The sequence below is a fragment of the Pecten maximus genome, chromosome 15, assembly GCF_902652985.1.
Source record: "Pecten maximus chromosome 15, xPecMax1.1, whole genome shotgun sequence".
NCBI lineage: Eukaryota > Metazoa > Mollusca > Bivalvia > Pectinida > Pectinidae > Pecten > Pecten maximus.
Genome location: NC_047029.1, coordinates 23,335,296 through 23,353,220, shown reverse-complemented (window position 1 = coordinate 23,353,220; position 17,925 = coordinate 23,335,296). Strand labels below are relative to the sequence as shown.

Below are 17,925 nucleotides of genomic sequence, written 5' to 3'. Positions count from 1 at the left end.
TCAATTGTCTAAATTCAAGAAGGTTGACTGTCGGCCATTTTGACTTCCGAGGTATTGGACTCTGAATTTAGTATATCATGTGTAGATTGTGTATTTTATTAAATGGTTTGGTAGACAGACTATTGTGCTGATCTCATTAAAAGATTGAATTGTAATGTAAACAAAACTCAAATATCGAATTATGCTGAGAGTAAGAACTTAAATAATGTATAGAGTGGGATAATAACGAAGCTCTTGTGCGTCAAGAATGAACCAAATATTGACATTGTTACTAACCCGGGCGTGGGCTAACAAAGAAGTGGAGAGTTATTGATTCAAGGATAGACTATTCTGGTCTACCAGAAATTAGTTTAATTCACGCTGGTAGATGATATGGTATACTCCGCTAGACAGCTGACGGCAGCGGGAAACGGGGATAGATCTATTCAGATGAATTTCGAACGTCCAATGTCGAGCCAAATGCCCAAAGTCCGCTGTCGAGATGAATGTCTAATGTCGAGCCAAATGCCTAAAGTCCGCTGCCGAACCAAATGTCTTATGTCTGGTGTCGAACAAAATGACTTATCTCCAATGTCGAGCCAAATGTCTGATGCCCGATGTCTAGTCAAATGTATAATGTCCGATGTCGAGCCAAATGTCTGACGTCTGATATCGAGCCAAATGTCTGACGTCTGATATCGAGCCAAATGTCTGACGTCTGATATCGAGCCAAATGTCTGACGTCCGATATCGAGCCAAATGGCTGACGTCTGATATCGAGCCAAATGGCTGACGTCTGATATCGAGCCAAATGTCTGACGTCTGATATCGAGCCAAATGTCTGACGTCCGATATCGAGCCAAATGTCTGATGTCCTATGTCAAGCCAAATGTCTGATGTCCCCTGTCGAGCCAAATGTCTGATATCCCCTGTCGAGCCAAATGTCTGATGTCCGCGGTCGAGCCAAATGTCTTATGTCTGGTGTCGAGCCAAATGTCTAGCTTCCGGTGTCGAGCAAAATGTCTACCGTCTGGTGTCGATATCCGGTGTCGAGCAACATATCTAACGTCCGGTGTTGAGGGAAAACGTCTAACGTCCGGTGCAGAGCCAAATGTCTAACGACCGGTTTCGATTCAAATTCTAAAGTGAAATGTCGAACCATTTTTATAGTTATACATCTGCTTAGTTCACTAATATAAAAGTAATTGGTTAAATTGATTGTGTGTTAGTCTGAGATTTAGTGTGGATTATAAGAGGCTAAGGGGGAGAATATAGACGAGACTGACATATGTTGATTAATGCGATCGAGCATTAAAAAAGTAGTCCGCTAATGTTGGGATGAAGATACGTACATGTATACCTTACAACATCACTCTCTTCGGACACGAAACCAGAATGTCACCAACGACAACTTATATTCCAAGTCTTATCCCAGGCTATGTGATGATGTAGGTCACCATAGCCTGAGCGACTTAATTCACTCTGGTGCTATTCAATTCCACTTTTGTTTAGCTTTTTCATGATTTAAGCGAGTTAGAAAAAATTGGGTTGAGCACAAATTTCTAAAATACGGGCCCTGGTCCCGGGAAACCAGAAACTTGCTTTATCATCTAACCCCCTACTTTATTGTATATTACATGTGTTCAGCCAGATCTCTAACCTGTGGTGTTGAGTCAAATACCTCACGTCTGGTGTTGAGTCAAATAGCTTACGTCTGTTGTTGAGTCAAATATTTGACGTTTGGTGTTGAGTCAAATATCTCACATTTGGTGTCGAGTCAAATTTCTGACGTTTGGTGTTGAGTCAGATATCTGACGTTTGGTGTAGTCAAATAGCTCACGTTTGGTGTTGAGTCAAATATCTCATGTCTGGTGTTGTGTCGAATATATGACGTTTGGTGTTGAGTTGAATTTCTAACGTCAGGTGTTGTGTCGAATGTCTGACGTTTGGTGTTGTAATTTTTGTAATTTTTGTAATTATTATTTTGGATTGGGTAGATTTCCAACTGTGTGTACCCAGTATCATAATGTAATTAAGTGCTGGTTCAAACCATTTAATAATAAGAACTGCATATGAAATATTAAGGTGCATGCATATGCCAATGTGAAAGAGTACATTTGATTGGTTAACATTTTTTCGACCTTGGCGAAATGTGAATAAATCAACGCAATTTAATTATTTCTGTAGACTTGCAAATAATTATTGACAATGCAAGACAAGATATGTTTACATTATTAGAGAATTCCTCAAAATGTGATTTGTACAGACATCTAGTAGATGATTTATCTGTACATCATTATATAAGTAAACATATACCAAAACTTAATTTGATTGTTTTGAGTAGAAAACATTTATCAGCCAATACTCTGAACTCGTCGATATCGAAATTCTGTAAGAAGTGAACGTCTGTGTAGAGTTTGGAACTCTGGTGACATAGAAGATGAATATCACTTTTTGTAATTTGTCAAAATGTTCAACTCCTGCAGTGATAGGTAATTAATAACATGCGATCACAGTAATTAGTAGTAATTGATTGTGTACCTGGTTGTACTATAGAACCTGCAAGATTTACATGTATATTGTTGTTTGTGCACACTTATTTTATTTATCTAAATATAGATATACATTTTTTTTTCAAGTTATCAGTTTGAATGATTTTAATGAGATGAAATAAATCATAATTTTGGATAAAAGATCATTTTCATACATATAGAATTGTATTGTCGTTTTTTAATTAGAAATTAGATATCAAATTAAATAAATTGATTTAAACATATTTTATTGCCTTTAAACAATTGGATCGGGCACAAGTTTTTCAACTTAAACAAAGCCCTTTCCTTACAATAAAACTGTATATATTTACAAAATTCAAGATGGCAAAAGTTAATTCTAACACTATTCAATGCTCATTTTTACTAATGTCCAGTAAAAAATTAAATTAAATAAATATATCAGATATACATATAAATATATGATGTTTAATAATTAATCCTTAATTTTACCTACATGTTTTTGTTGGTTTTTTTTTTTTTTTTTTAAGTGATTGTGCCTCAAATACCTATTTTATCATGTAATGTATTAACATGCGACACTTAAATAAACTATGATTTATTGCTTTGATTGAGTATCGACAGGTAACTTTTATAGGTAAATTTGCCTATTATCATTGAAACTCCTTTTATGAAAAAGACTATAATCACTAACAAAAAATGTTGCGTGCAGAGAACACCCATTCAAATACACCCCGGTGAAAAGCCGGGTCGGCGTGAATGAATTGATGAATAGCTGTCTTTGGTTTAAGTGTTATGCTTCTATCGACAGTTCTCTCGACATCAGAATACCGCCGGCCCTAGCACAGACAACGACTGCTGTTGAAATGCCCAGATAAAACATACGTAAGTTTTTCTGTTTTATCATTGTATTAGTTAAAGTTGTTGGTTATTCATTGTAACTTATAATTAGTATGTATAATTGTGGAATCACACAAGCGGGCAGGAAAAGTAGGCGATATGTACATGTGTACAGCATGCAAAGTGGGCGAACGGTGTGCGGTACTATCGCAGTAATATATAAGGTGTCTTAGGATAGTGTGGACGATATGTGTGTGTGTGTGTGTGTGTGGGTGTGTGTGTGTGTGTGTGTGTGTTTTATTTTTGTTTTTGACGGGTGGGTGGGTGGGGGGGGGGGGGGGGGGGGGGGGGGGGGGTAACAAATACATAGAAGTGTTAAACTGTTAATTTCCATGTGTTTCTGTATGTGAAATAGTCGTACACTGTAAAATTCTTTGTGTGTATCTATGACAAAGTGTCATACACTGTACGTGACCAGGTATATCGGTAAAAAAGGTTTTCACTATTTAAATATAAATTGACTTTAAAAGATTTCTTGCAGCGATAAAAATAGTCTTCTCTATTATTCGTTTTCCTTTTACACCGGAGACCCGTACAGACTTGAAACACACCCACGACTATAGCCCTTATTTAGACAGAAACGGGACCAAATTGTAAGATTATACCACAGTGATTCCCTTAACAGGTATTTCCTTTATAGATAAGGACTTGATTTATCAAATGTATATATGGATCCGACATACATATGTATGTGATTTAAAAATCCATACACTTTTACACTCTCAAGCAGAAACATATTATTTAATGGGAGACATTAATCGAATAATTTCTAAAGTGCCTAAAAATTCCCATGTAGAGCAGAGAATTCTGACGATGCAATCAGTTTTTTTCCTGAAACATTATTTGGGAGACAATATTACCTTCAATAAATGAGACTGGTCCGATCTCTGGAGGCAAAGGGGTGGCGACCAGGAAGGGAAGCAGCAAAATATTTGCTTTAAAACGCTACTCCTCATTAATGCCTGAGTTGATTTTAGCCAAAATTGGTCTGACATGTTTTATAAGTAGCGATACCAATCTTAAACTGTCAAAATCATAAATGGCCGCCTTTCAGGCATTTTGTTTTCTTGAACGGACTCAAATCAAATGGACACAGCAAGAGATCTGATCAGGAACACAGGCGCTTGCATATAGAAAATATCACTTTCGATTAATCTGTTAACCTGAAGGTTGGCAACTACGCCACGAGCGAAACGGCACCCCATCTCACTTCAACCGGCTAAAAAACACATTTATTCAAACTGACACGGCGCACACTATATGCGACCGTCATCAGAAAACATTCATCTTTAACCTACCGTGCCACTCAATATGAATAGTTACATCCAAAACACGTGAAAATCCGTGAAAACATCGCCGAATTCCTCGCTCAGAACGCCATTTCTCAAACTGCTCCCTGAGCCTGTCCAGATTCTTCATTTACATACGGGGTTCAATGGTCATGCGATTATATGATCGTCAGTCGTCAGGTGTACTTTTGGGGGTCATCTCCGCATGCATTTTGTCCGCAAAACGCTTCGGCTCGCTGAAGAGTTTCGTCTAAGTTACGATTATTTGAAGAGTTTCGTCGATGAACGATGATTTATAAATTATTCGTTATTTTGAACGTTTGATTACCATGCACCGTATATGACAGTACACAGCAGGCGCGGATCCAGGAATTGGAAAGGGGGGGGGGGGGGGGGGGGGGGGGTCCAGTAATTTAGTGGTAATGTGGTAATGCGAGCGCCATAGGCGGGAGCCGAATTTTTTTTGGCGAGGGGTCTGGGGGCCAAAATTTCGGAACAAAATTTCGGAAAAATGAAATGATTAAATGATTATAGCAAATTTTGCAATCTTTCGAGAATAAGATTTTCGATAAGTGGAAAGGGGGGAGGGGGCATATATTGATTCACACAGAACGTCACTATCGTATCGTTTTCTAAATAATGCGAGCGCCATAGGCGGGAGCCGAATTTTTTTTGGCGAGGGGTCTGGGGGCCAAAATTTCGGAACAAAATTTCGGAAAAATGAAATGATTAAATGATTATAGCAAATTTTGCAATCTTTCGAGAATAAGATTTTCGATAAGTGGAAAGGGGGGAGGGGGCATATATTGATTCACACAGAACGTCACTATCGTATCGTTTTCTAAATAATGAAATAATTGTCACAAAGGTAGAACAAAATGCTTATTTATTGATTAACTTTTGTCAGTTTACTGAAATCTGGACGAACAAAAAGAAAAGTGAATCACGAATAAGACTGTCATCAGGTTACTGGAACGTATACATGTGTACCAACATTACTTACTTCAGACCTGTTCATTTATTTCTGCACATTTTACAAATATCATGTCGTCGTCAAATACGAAAATCATACTTCAGACCTACCAAACGATTTGTACGTTGTGATCTATGATCCATCATCAATTTATTTTCATTTCCCACAATGTTAGATTTAATGTTTGCTAGAAGTTCTTCGAGTTCAATCCAAATTTTATGAGTTCATCTATCACTGTATGATTATAGAAATATTGAGTTCCTTCAGTCATTTTGTTTTAAACCCCTTTTTATTCAAATTTTCGAAACAGTATTACTTTCTTACGTTATTTCGGTTTTAATACACTCGATATCATCAGTTTGCCCCTTAGTTTTAGTGTCTACAATCAGGGGCGGACACAGGATTTACAAATAGGGGGCGTGCGAAATTAAAAGGGGGGAGGGGGGGGGGAGTGTCCGCCGGTACTCCCCCTGAAAAATAGCAGGTTAATGCAAAATCCTGCATTCTAGTGTATTTTACGATAGATTCATACCTGGTGTGTTTTATAAAAACAAGTATATGAGAGATGTTTTTAATGATTTGATATTGTTATTTCGCTGATACGGGAATTCGTTTTTTAAGATACCCTTACTTTGACAATTTTAGGGGGGGCTTTAAATCCGCCAGTGACAATGTCAAAGAGTTTAACGCTTTGTAAAATGTATTCTTTGTAATATTCAATTATCCATTTATTCCACTTTACATCGCTCGCATATATAAAATTTAAGTTATTGATGAATTACTTTATTAATTGAGTGTGTAAGCATCAAACGCTACACTAATAATAATCAAACTGGCTGAAGTGCTTACAGAATTATGAAACTGAATTAAAATGAGAAAGAAAAGAGAATACTTGAGGGGGAAGTAGTGGTTATTTTGTGTCAACGACAGACTTTTATAGTATTTTAGGGCTAACGCCAGAATACCCAGAACAACTTCTTATTCTTATCGATATTGTGTGTGGTATACATTTTTAACTAGTCATGTAGGGGTCAATTTTTTTAAGAATTGAAGATTGGCATAGCCCTAAATAGATGGCAAGTACAATAAAAAATCAAAATATCAAACAACTATCAGCTATTACCCCATCCAAATTTTAACTTCGAAAAATTTAATTTCAACTGATACTGCTTGTTCATGGTATACGTATAATGTCCCGGCCCTGTCTTGAACAAGTTATTTAGCACCGTTATATGCACTCTTTTTGATTGAAAACGAAGTTCAGCAACTACCGAAATGATGCAGTTGAAAAAAAGGAAAGGACGATCTCATCACTGCATGGCATTAAAACATGCTATCTTATTAGTCCGTGATATCGCAAACGACGTCCTGTGCATGCACCTGTAAAATAAGGTATACCGAGATGACCCCAAAAAGTGCACCTGGTGACAGTCAATTATATAATCGCATGACCTTTGAACCCCGTGTGACGATAGTTATCGTATAAACTTTAACATAAATAATGGTCACCCCCATTCTGTATAATGAGTGCTCCCTTGTTGTGTACATGATAACTACGTCATCAGTTTGTGTGAAGACCAGGCCTGTTTTACAATGTGAAGAATACACCGGCACCTGCCGACTGAAGTTATTAGCATCAAATCTGGTTGTCTATTCAAGCTTGAACGACGCTACATGGTGTCAGAAGTGTTTGGTAGGACTAGAACGTTCACACGAAGCGACATTATTAGAATTAATGTATAATAAGGACATATAGATCTCGTAAGAATAACGAACTGTAAACATGGCCAACACTGGCAATAGCGCGCCCATTGTAGTTCAAGTACCTTCAAACCTCCCTGTACCAGCGGCATTGGAGTTGCGAGGCAATCTTTGCTCGAACTGGAAGAAATTCCGCCGAATTTGGGACAATTACGAAATTGCAAGTAGTCTAATCAATAAAACCAAGGAGCTGAGAACAGCTACGTTACTAACGTGCATAGGGCCCGACGCGTTACAAATATACGATGGTCTTACGTTCGACAACAGCAGTGATAAGACTGACATAACCAAAGTGCTAGAGAAATTTGAAAGATTTTGCATAGGGCAAACAAATGAAACATATGAGCGGTATCTGTTCAACAACAGAGCACAGGACCAAGGGGAGACAATCGACGCATACGTAGCGGCATTAAGGTCACTAGCAAAAACATGCAATTACGGTACATTAGAAGAGAGTCTTATTAGGGATAGAATAGTCATGGGTGTCCGAGAAAACGCGACAAGAAAGAAACTGCTGCAAGATCAGTCTCTGACATTAAAAAAATGCATAGACATCTGTCGGTCTTTTGAGAAATCATTTCAACATATGAAAGACATAACTAGTGAGGAAGTTAAGGCATGTGGAAAGAAAGAAAGCAACCACTCTCAGTCACAGGAAAAAACACGTAACAGTGCAGGAACACACAAGAGACAGTCCCCAGAAATCCATGATAAGCTGTGATGCATGTGGTTTCCGTCATGATGAGGAGCGATGTCCAGCATGGGGAAAAGTATGTGCAGCTTGCGGGAAATTGAATCACTTCGCAAAAAAATGTAGGTCAAAACCTCGCCAAGGGTATGGGAATCAGAATAGGAGGAACAGACCAAAAGTATATCAGCTGGAGGAAGTGAATGAAAGCTCAGATGAAGAGTTTATATTTACGGTGCATAAGAAGGATGTAAACTCAATAAAACACGTTGGTCAGCCTAATAAGATTCACACTATCATTGACATAAATGGGGTGTTGGTAGAATGCCAGCTGGACAGTGGATCAACCGTCAATGTGTTGCCTAAATCAAAGTATTTACAAGTGTTTGATGACCCTCAATTGGAAAAGTTGTCAGAGACGGACATGACCCTAGTGATGTTCAATCAATCAGAGATGACACCAGTTGGAGTCAGACGAGTGCTGGTCCGTAACCCGAAAAACCGGAAAAAATATTCAGTGGAATTTGTAGTTGTCGACCAAACAGTAAAGCCTATCCTAGGAGCACGTGTGATACAGGCCATGAATCTGATTACTGTGAATAAACATAACTTATATCCGAAAGCTGAGGCTCCGAAGGAGGTAGTCCTACAGGCATCAACAACCGACAACACCATGTTTGAAGGACTTGGGAAGTTAGCAGGCAAACTCCACCTCGAGGTAGACCCCACTGTGCCACCTACCAAAATACCAGTGAGACGAATACCAGTGTCATTGAAAGATAGGGTCCAGGACGAACTGATGCGACTAACAAACCTTGGTGTGATAACACCAGTTACCACCCCAACAGACTGGATTTCATCGATCGTGGTGGTTAAGAAGCACAATGGGAACTTGAGACTCTGTATTGATCCCAAACCGCTAAACAAAGCACTCAAGAGGAATAATTATGCGATGCCGACAATTGAGGACATTCTTCCAGAGCTAAACAAAGCACGACTGTTCTCAGTAGTAGATGCCAAGGACGGGTTCTGGCATATTGAGTTGGATGAGGAAAGCAGTTATTTGATGACATTTGGCACGCCATGGGGCCGTTATCGGTGGATAAGAATGCCTTTTGGTATCTCCCCAGCGCCAGAAGAGTTTCAACGTAGGCTGGATGAAGCACCGGAGGGTCTAGAGGGAACCAAGGCAATACATGATGACATCGTTGTGTTTGGATGCGGTGACACTGACGCAGAGGCAAGGCAAGATCATGACCGGAAACTCCATGCTTTGTTCGACAGATGCCGCGAGAAGAATATCAAACTGAACAAGGAAAAATTAAAGCTTTGTCTAAGTTCTGTCACATACTTGGGCCACGTAATCTCAGAAAGCACTCAAGAGGAATAATTATGCGATGCCGACAATTGAGGACATTCTTCCAGAGCTAAACAAAGCACGACTGTTCTCAGTAGTAGATGCCAAGGACGGGTTCTGGCATATTGAGTTGGATGAGGAAAGCAGTTATTTGATGACATTTGGCACGCCATGGGGCCGTTATCGGTGGATAAGAATGCCTTTTGGTATCTCCCCAGCGCCAGAAGAGTTTCAACGTAGGCTGGATGAAGCACCGGAGGGTCTAGAGGGAACCAAGGCAATACATGATGACATCGTTGTGTTTAGATGCGGTGACACTGACGCAGAGGCAAGGCAAGATCATGACCGGAAACTCCATGCTTTGTTCGACAGATGCCGCGAGAAGAATATCAAACTGAACAAGGAAAAATTAAAGCTTTGTCTAAGTTCTGTCACATACTTGGGCCACGTAATCTCAGAAAGAGGTTTAGAAATGGATCCGGCGAAGGTCAAGGCCATCACTGAGATGCCCACTCCCAAGGACAAGGCAGGCATACAACGTCTACTGGGAATGATCAATTTTGTGCAAAAATTCGCACCACGGCTGTCTGAGCTGACTTCTCCTTTACGCGACCTTTTGAAAAAGGACTCTGAGTTTGTTTGGGATGAGGCTGTACATGGCCAAGCATTTAGTGAGATAAAGGCAACACTATCCGACACTCCGGTGTTGAGGTATTTTGACCCAAAGAAACAAACAATATTACAGTGTGATGCATCGGAGTACGGGCTAGGAGCCTGCCTCCTCCAAGAAGGACACCCAGTGGGGTATGCGTCAAGAGCGCTTACGGTTACCGAGTGCAACTACGCCCAGATCGAGAAGGAGCTGCTAGCTGTGGTTTTTGGAATGACAAAGTTTGAGCAGTACACATATGGAAACAAAGTGATTGTCGAGTCTGATCACAAACCTTTGGAGATTATCCACAAGAAGAACTTGTTCAGCACTCCAAAGCGATTACAACGGATGCTACTCAATCTACAGCGGTTTGACTATACAATTATCTACAAAAAAGGCACACACATGTACATGGCTGATACATTGAGCAGGGCATTTTGCCGTCAACTGATGAAGAAAGGCGAAATATTAGTCACAACATAGAAGTGGAACAGGTAAATGGTGTAAAGCATCTGGCAGTATCACCCGAGACTTTGTGTAGGTTACAACGAGTCACCAAAACTGATACCAATCTTGCAGAGCTAATGTGTGTCATTCGCAGGGGCTGGCCGGACAGCATGGAACAACTTTCTCTAGAAGTATAAAAATACTTCCCATTTCGAGAGGAGCTAACGATCCAGAACGGGTTGGTCTTCAAGAACGACCGTGTCATAGTTCCATTCTCGGAGCGCCAAAACATGATAGAAAGGGCGCATTCCAGTCATATCGGCCTTCAGGGATGCTTGCGAAGAGCGAAGGAGTCGTTATATTGGCCAAACCTGTATTCAGATTTTGAAAAACATATTCAGGCATGCAAGACTTGCAATACTTACTCAGCTGAAAATAGCCGAGAGCCCATGATACCACACGAAACCCCGAATCGGCCATGGGAGAAAGTAGGTGTGGATTTGTTCCATACAGCTGGAAAAGATTACCTTCTCACTGTGGACTACTATTCTGATTTTGTTGAGATTGACCGCCTCCATGACAAGAAGGGCAACGAGGTCATCAGAAAGTTAAAGTCTCATTTCTCGCGGTATGGGTTACCATGCATAGTAATGTCTGACAATGGTCCACCATTCAACGGAAAACAATTCTCAGATTTTTCGAAAGAATATGAATTCCAACACATCACTAGTTCACCAAGATATCCACAGTCCAATGGTAAGGTGGAAAATGCGGTGAGAACTGTAAAGCGAATTCTGGAAAAATCAAGGAAGGGTCGACGGGACCTTTATCTTGCTATTTTGGATTGGCGGAACACGCCAAGAGAGATAGTGAAGTCATCCCCAGTGCAAAGACTGTACGGTAGAAGGACTAGGACTTTGCTTGGAGCCAAGCACAATTCCTACGTCGGAGACAAGGAAAGACATAAACCAAAGAAAAGGAAAAGAACAACATTACTACAATCGCGGCACTAAGGCGTTAGCTGAACTAATGCCTGGAGAAACGGTCAGAATGAAACCGACAGAACCGGGAAGGGGAAGGATAAAACCCGTGAAAGGGGAAAGTCAACATTCGATATAAAGGTTTTTAAATGAGAGGGTTTGATTATCGGAGAAAAAGGCGTCTCTCCATAAGACTCCTGAAGTTGCACACAACAGGCTACAATGTAAAGGAACATTACAAATTATTTCAATCGAAAACGAAAACAGCTGTCGGCTTTATAAGTCATTGCAACGCTCCTTCAAAGCGAGACGAATTTATACGTAAACTTCGAGCATACGGAGTAGACATTGATATATACGGTAAATGTGGGAATCTGAAATGTGGTGGCGAATTTGAAAACAAATGGAAGGGTGTGTGGAATGTGACTGCAGGTCATCAGGATCACTGCTTCGATGTTTTAGACACGAAGTATAAATTCTATTTATCTTTCGAAAATTCTCTATGTAAAGATTACGTAACCGAAAAGTCTCTACATCTTGTGCTACGTCACCAGATTGTGCCGGTGATAAGAGATGGTTCAAATCGGTCATTATTTCACCCGCCACATTCTTTCCTTGACACAAAAAATTTCAAAAACATCAAATCGCTTGCAGAACGCATCAAAGCATTATCAAAGAACTTTGACAGATATTTAACTTTTTTTAACTGGAAAAATCATTATAGTATTGAAACTATTAGCAGTGTGTTACAATCTGTGTTCTGTGATATGTGTCAACGCATGCATCACCAGAACCGTTACAGACGCTTGTATAAGAATTTAGATGCATTTTTCTCTAAATCGCACGACAGGCGCGGTGGGGGTATTTGTAAAAAACCGAACGATCTGTTGTAAATCGTTCTCTCATAATAATTTTAAAATAAGAATGTTTTCATATTCAGAAGTTTATATATTACGTGCAATCACCTGTTTCGGTTCAAAATTCGAATGTGTTATACAGTGCGGCACTTCCGGTAAATACGTCACTTCCGGTAAATGCGTCACACATCCCATGGGAAACCCAGCTGTGATGACAATACCCACAAAATTGTCTATCTCATAACTACACAACTAGAGTATTAGTATTATTCATTTTTTCTATCGTAAACAGATTTACTTTTTTGATTGTTTATGACTTATGTATGATATCCTTTGTTTAAGTTTGTATAAGTTTATAGATGAATTATCTTTTTTATTGAAATTGTTTTGAATAAATAGATTGTAATACACCTTTGAAAACATATCTGAAGTTTATTGAATATTGATTCTTACAGCTCCCGTCTCTTGTTAGCGGTGGCCGAGTGGTTAAGGTGTCCCGACACTTTAACACTAGCCCTCCACCTCTGGGTTGCGAGTTCGAAACCTACGTGGGGCAGTTGGCAGGTACTGACCGCAGGCCGGTGGTTTTTCTCCGAGTACTCCGGCTTTCCTCCACCTCCAAAACCTGGCACGTCCTTAAATGACCCTGGCTGTTAATAGGACGTTAAACAATAACAAACCAAACCAAATCTCGTGTTATCCATAACAACACAACACGTTAGATTGTGGTCGTCATCTTTAACATTATATTTATAGTAAAGTTTATTTCCACAGGCATTGATGAATGAGATCGTTAGCTTTTTATTATGCAGTGACGCACAAAGTTAAACAAAAATAATCGAAGATATTTCCTCACAGAAAAAAAATGTCCGTTTAATTGATATATCTATAAATTGTGTATTGAAGTACTGTATAAAACTTCCTTACACTGAATATCATGCGGAAAATGAAGTACTGTATAAAAACTTCCTTATACTGAATATCATGCGGAAAATGCGGGTTTTTTATTACGTAGAAAATTGATTGGTAATCATTATCAGTACGATAACAATGAGTTGTCGGAAAACAATTGGAAATATCTAACTATGAGAGTTGAAAAACGATGTAATGTTTAATTCATCGAATACCGTAGATCGTATTTTATCAAGTTCACTGGTGTTAGCGAGTTGGTTCGCCTTGTTAGCGAGTCTCTTCGAAGTAGAGTTGGTTTTTCAAATGTTAAGTTTTTTGGTGCAAGTATTGAAAGGCATAGTAATTGATGGCAATATGGTCCCTGTGTGGGTTAGACTTCCCCTGCCGGAGTTAAACTAAAATATTTTATAATTGTACTAGGGTGCTGATAATTAGCAATAGAGCCCTCTGGAGTTAAACTATTCCCTGCCGGAGTTAAACTAAAAGATATTTTTGGAAAAAAAAACAACAGATTTTTCAAATTCTTGGACCTAGAATATTTCTGTGTTAAGTTTTTGGTGCAAGTGTTGAAAGGTTTTGATTTAAACATATTTTATTGTCTTTAAACAATAGGATCGGGCACAAGTTTTTCAACTTATACAAAGCCCTTTCCTTACAATAAAACTGTATATATTTACAAAATTCAAGATGGCTTATTTACAATACTAAAATACATTATCTCACACTATCATACAGTCACACGTGGAAAAATACATCATGAGAGAGAGAGAGAGAGAGAGAGAGAGAGAGAGAGAGAGAGAGAGAGAGAGAGGGGGGGGGGGAGAGAAGGGGAGCGTCTTATTTATTATTCAATATTATGTACATATATAATGTGAGTAATCCTTTCCGACACCGACGGCAAAAGTTAATTCTAGCACTATTCGATGCTCACAACTTTTACTTATGTCCATCACTTCCCGTGCCTTGGTTAGCGTCCTCCTGGTCATTCCGTACTTTCTTGTATATTCGTTTCTCTGTTGCCGCCGACGTCGGAAAAGACCAAATACAAGTAAACTTATAATACTTTCAGATTTTTTTAAAAACTTATCAAAGAGAGAAGGGAGAGAGAGAGAGAAGGGGGGGGGGGGGGATGTTAGGAGTTAGAATCTGTTAGAGTTATTGATAAATTGCTGAGTGTGCATAAAAATCAATTCGTTTTCTTGCTCAGAAAGAGTCGTGTCTCCAAAAAGAAGTAGATTTACGTTGAGAGGAATATAGCGGTTTAGATGGCGGAATAGTGTAATTCTTTGTTCCGCATAAATATTACAATCAAAGAAGAAGTGGTGGGTATTTTCAATAGGAAAGCCACAATGACAACGTTGATCAGTAATAAGGTTGGCTCTAAATAAATGATTTCTTAATGTACTAGCCCGATTTCTTAACCGTGTATGTAAGATATTAGTTTTACGTTTACCATATAAAAACGAATTTGGTACCTGTGGTAGGTCAGAATTACGAATGGAATTTTTAAAGGTTAAAAATGAAACAATGTGCCGAATATCTAAGGGTAATTGATTCCACTGTCTAATTGTTGAGGGGGGAAAAGATAGGTTAGAAGATTCCAATCTGTTCTTAGGCAAGATATAGTTTTCTGCATTGCGAAGATTATGTTCAGAATGATCAGCAACAATGGGTGGGAGTAGAGTATTTAGATATTCAGGAGTAATGTTATTGTGTATTTTATAGAACAATTGGAGTTTTCGACGGGAACGCCGTTGGGATAAAGGTTCCCATCCAGTTTCAGCATACAGGGATGTTCTGCTTGTATATGAAGATAGACCAGTGATAATTCGGCAAGCTTCTAGCTGTAATTTTTTCTAAACTGTCGGCGTCAGCAATCGAACAACCGTCCCAAAGTTCACAACAGTATTCTAAAACAGGGAGAATAAAGGATCTATATATTATATTTAATGTTCTTCTATTTAGGATATATTTCAATTTACGGAGGACACCTAATTGCTTCGCTACTGTTTTACAAATATGTTGTATATGACTGCTCCATTTACAATTAGAATCTATATATACTCCTAGATGCTTATGGTAGTCAACAAATTCATTATTTATATTGTTAAAATTTATTTCGATAATATGATCCAGTTCTGTATTAGAGATAAGCAACGCTTCAGTTTTTGCAGGATTGAACTTGACCAACCATTTACTTGCCCACGATTGAATATTTAAAAGATCACTATTGATTTTCTGTTCAATAACCTGCCGGGATTTATCAGAGCATAAAAGAGAAGTATCATCCGCGAAAAGTTTTGAAAGGCTTTCTATATTATCTGTTATATCATTAATGTATATAATGAACAAAAGAGGTCCAAGCACCGAGCCCTGGGGTACTCCTGCGTTTGTAGACTTAACTAGTGATTTGCTATTCCCAAAAAATACCTGCTGTTTTCTATCTGACACGTAATCCATTAACCAGTTGAGTAATTTACCTGATATACCATAGCTAGCTAGTTTCACTTCAAGTCCCCTATGCCACACTCTGTCGAATGCCTTGGAAATATCACAGAAAACTAGACAGGTAGGTTGGTTTTTTTCCAGGTTGTCACATATTTTTTGATAGATTTCAATTAGCTGATGAACTGTAGAATGGCCTGGTTGGAAGCCTGACTGGTATTTATAAATTAAAGAATTTTCTAACAGGTAATTATGTAAATATTTAGCAATGAGTCGTTCAAAAACTTTACCTATAGTACAAAGTAATGATATTGGCCTATAATTGGAAGGATCTTGCTTATCTCCCTTTTTAAAAATAGGCATCACTAGAGCATGTTTCCATTGTGTAGGGAAAGACCCAGTCTCCAAAGAAGTACGAAAGATTAGAGATAGAGGATAAGCTACTGATATAGCAGTACTTTTAAGCATAATGTGACTTATTGTATCGTTTCCTACAGCTTTACCACTTTTTAAGGCTTTTAGTATGTCAATAATATCATGTTGAAAGGTATTAAATACATCACTTTATAATTGTACTAGGGTGTTGACATTTGGCAATAGAGTTCCTATGGAGTAAGACAATCCCTTCCTGGAGTAAAACTAGAAAAAAAATGGATTTTTTCATTTGAATCTGTGTTTTTTTGTTTTGTTTTTGTTTTTTGTTTGTTTGTTTTTAAATCTTTTGACTTTGTGTTAAAGTTGTTGTTACGAATGTTGAAAGCTATTAACACATCACATTGTACTAGGGTGCTGATATTTGGTAAAAACCGATTTTATGATGGAAATTTGCATCCAAAACTATATAACGGGAGAAAATTGCAATTTTATGGCATTTTTCTTCGTAATTGTGTCTCTGCAAGTGCATTTTCATCCGAAAAAATTTTTGTTTTATGTTTTATGAATAAACACGATGTTTTGGAAATATTTATCAAAAGAAATTTATACTATGTTGCGAATTACAATTTCGAGATAACCTTCTTTTATTTACGACCTTATGTCTTTGATGCTCAAAATGACAACTTTATAAAAATACATTTTCACTGACATTATGAAATCTGGGTGTCGGAAAGGTGTAAAATTATTCTTCGGAAAAGAAAAAAAACTGTAGTTGAGCTAGATAAGAAATTATACGGGGGCAGGCTCCTATGGAGAATTAACATTACTGGAAACAGGCCCTTAGACAATTTATACCGGTCCACATTTTTCAAGGGAGACAACTCTCATCAAGATAATATTTTATAAAAAAAATAATTGAAGAAATATGTCCAAAAGCAATTACATTTGTATTTAATATATTCATTCAATCTACAACAGCAAAGCTTGTCTCTCGAACGTTTGTCAATAACATAATTTAGATATATATATATATAATATATATAAATTGGTATGGTTTTGAAAATTGCATGAATTCACAAAACACAATCTGATCAAGTAAACAATATAAATATTATTAATGCAATTTGCGAAAAGATACAAATTGATATATTTTAATTATTTATTGACAAACATATGCGAGACGAGCTATGTGTTCTCCAACAGCTCTTGTTATTCTTTAAAGTAAACAAGTTAGTTAACTTTCAGTGTTGGTGTATGTGTGTCGTTTTGTATGACTTTCACTGGTGTGGGCGACAAACGTGTTCTTGGGTAAGACACTTTAACATAATTTCTTTTGATGGCATACGACGGGCCTCCTTTATCTTGTTCAGTGAGGTAGTCACCAACTACTACAAGGAAACCCCGCCTCAAAATGTCCATGGATGTTTACGGGGACGATTAACGAAGCAAACAAACAAACAACATTAGCATGCATCTCGTTATTTACTAATTTTGCCATATAAGGATATTTATTTTTTGTAGGTTTCGAACTCGCAACCCGGAGGTGGAGGGCTAGTGTTAAAGCCCCTCGGTGTACGTCAAATGAATCTCCAGCTCTCAATACCATTAAATTATCAATATGGTTATCGGTCCTCTTTGATGGTCAGGATTTTTACCTGAAAGCAATCAAGTAGCTGGATTTGTGCATTCAATTTTGCCATGACATATTTATGGGGTGTAACAATAATGTATAAAATTTCTGTTTGATACTTTTAATTAACATAAGCAAGCGACGTAGTCCTATGTTGTTGTTGTTTTTTT

The 17,925-nt window shown here is 38.2% G+C and overlaps 2 protein-coding genes across 2 annotated transcripts; both read left to right on the top strand.

Moving 5' to 3' along the window:
• Positions 1-8,172: 8,172 nt before the first annotated feature.
• Positions 8,173-9,490, top strand: LOC117343322 (uncharacterized protein K02A2.6-like). Its single transcript, XM_033905664.1, has 2 exons — positions 8,173-8,182; positions 8,424-9,490. Exons 1-2 carry the CDS (start codon positions 8,173-8,175, stop codon positions 9,488-9,490), a joined length of 1,077 nt encoding a protein of 358 aa, XP_033761555.1.
• Positions 9,491-10,846: 1,356 nt separating this feature from the next.
• Positions 10,847-11,569, top strand: LOC117343321 (uncharacterized protein K02A2.6-like). Its single transcript, XM_033905663.1, has one exon. It carries the CDS (start codon positions 10,847-10,849, stop codon positions 11,567-11,569), a length of 723 nt encoding a protein of 240 aa, XP_033761554.1.
• Positions 11,570-17,925: the final 6,356 nt, after the last annotated feature.

Bases quoted from the DNA above. Each gene is read 5' to 3' on its own strand.
- LOC117343321 (XM_033905663.1), top strand. From the start codon at position 10,847: ATGATAGAAAGGGCGCATTCCAGTCATATCGGCCTTCAGGGATGCTTG.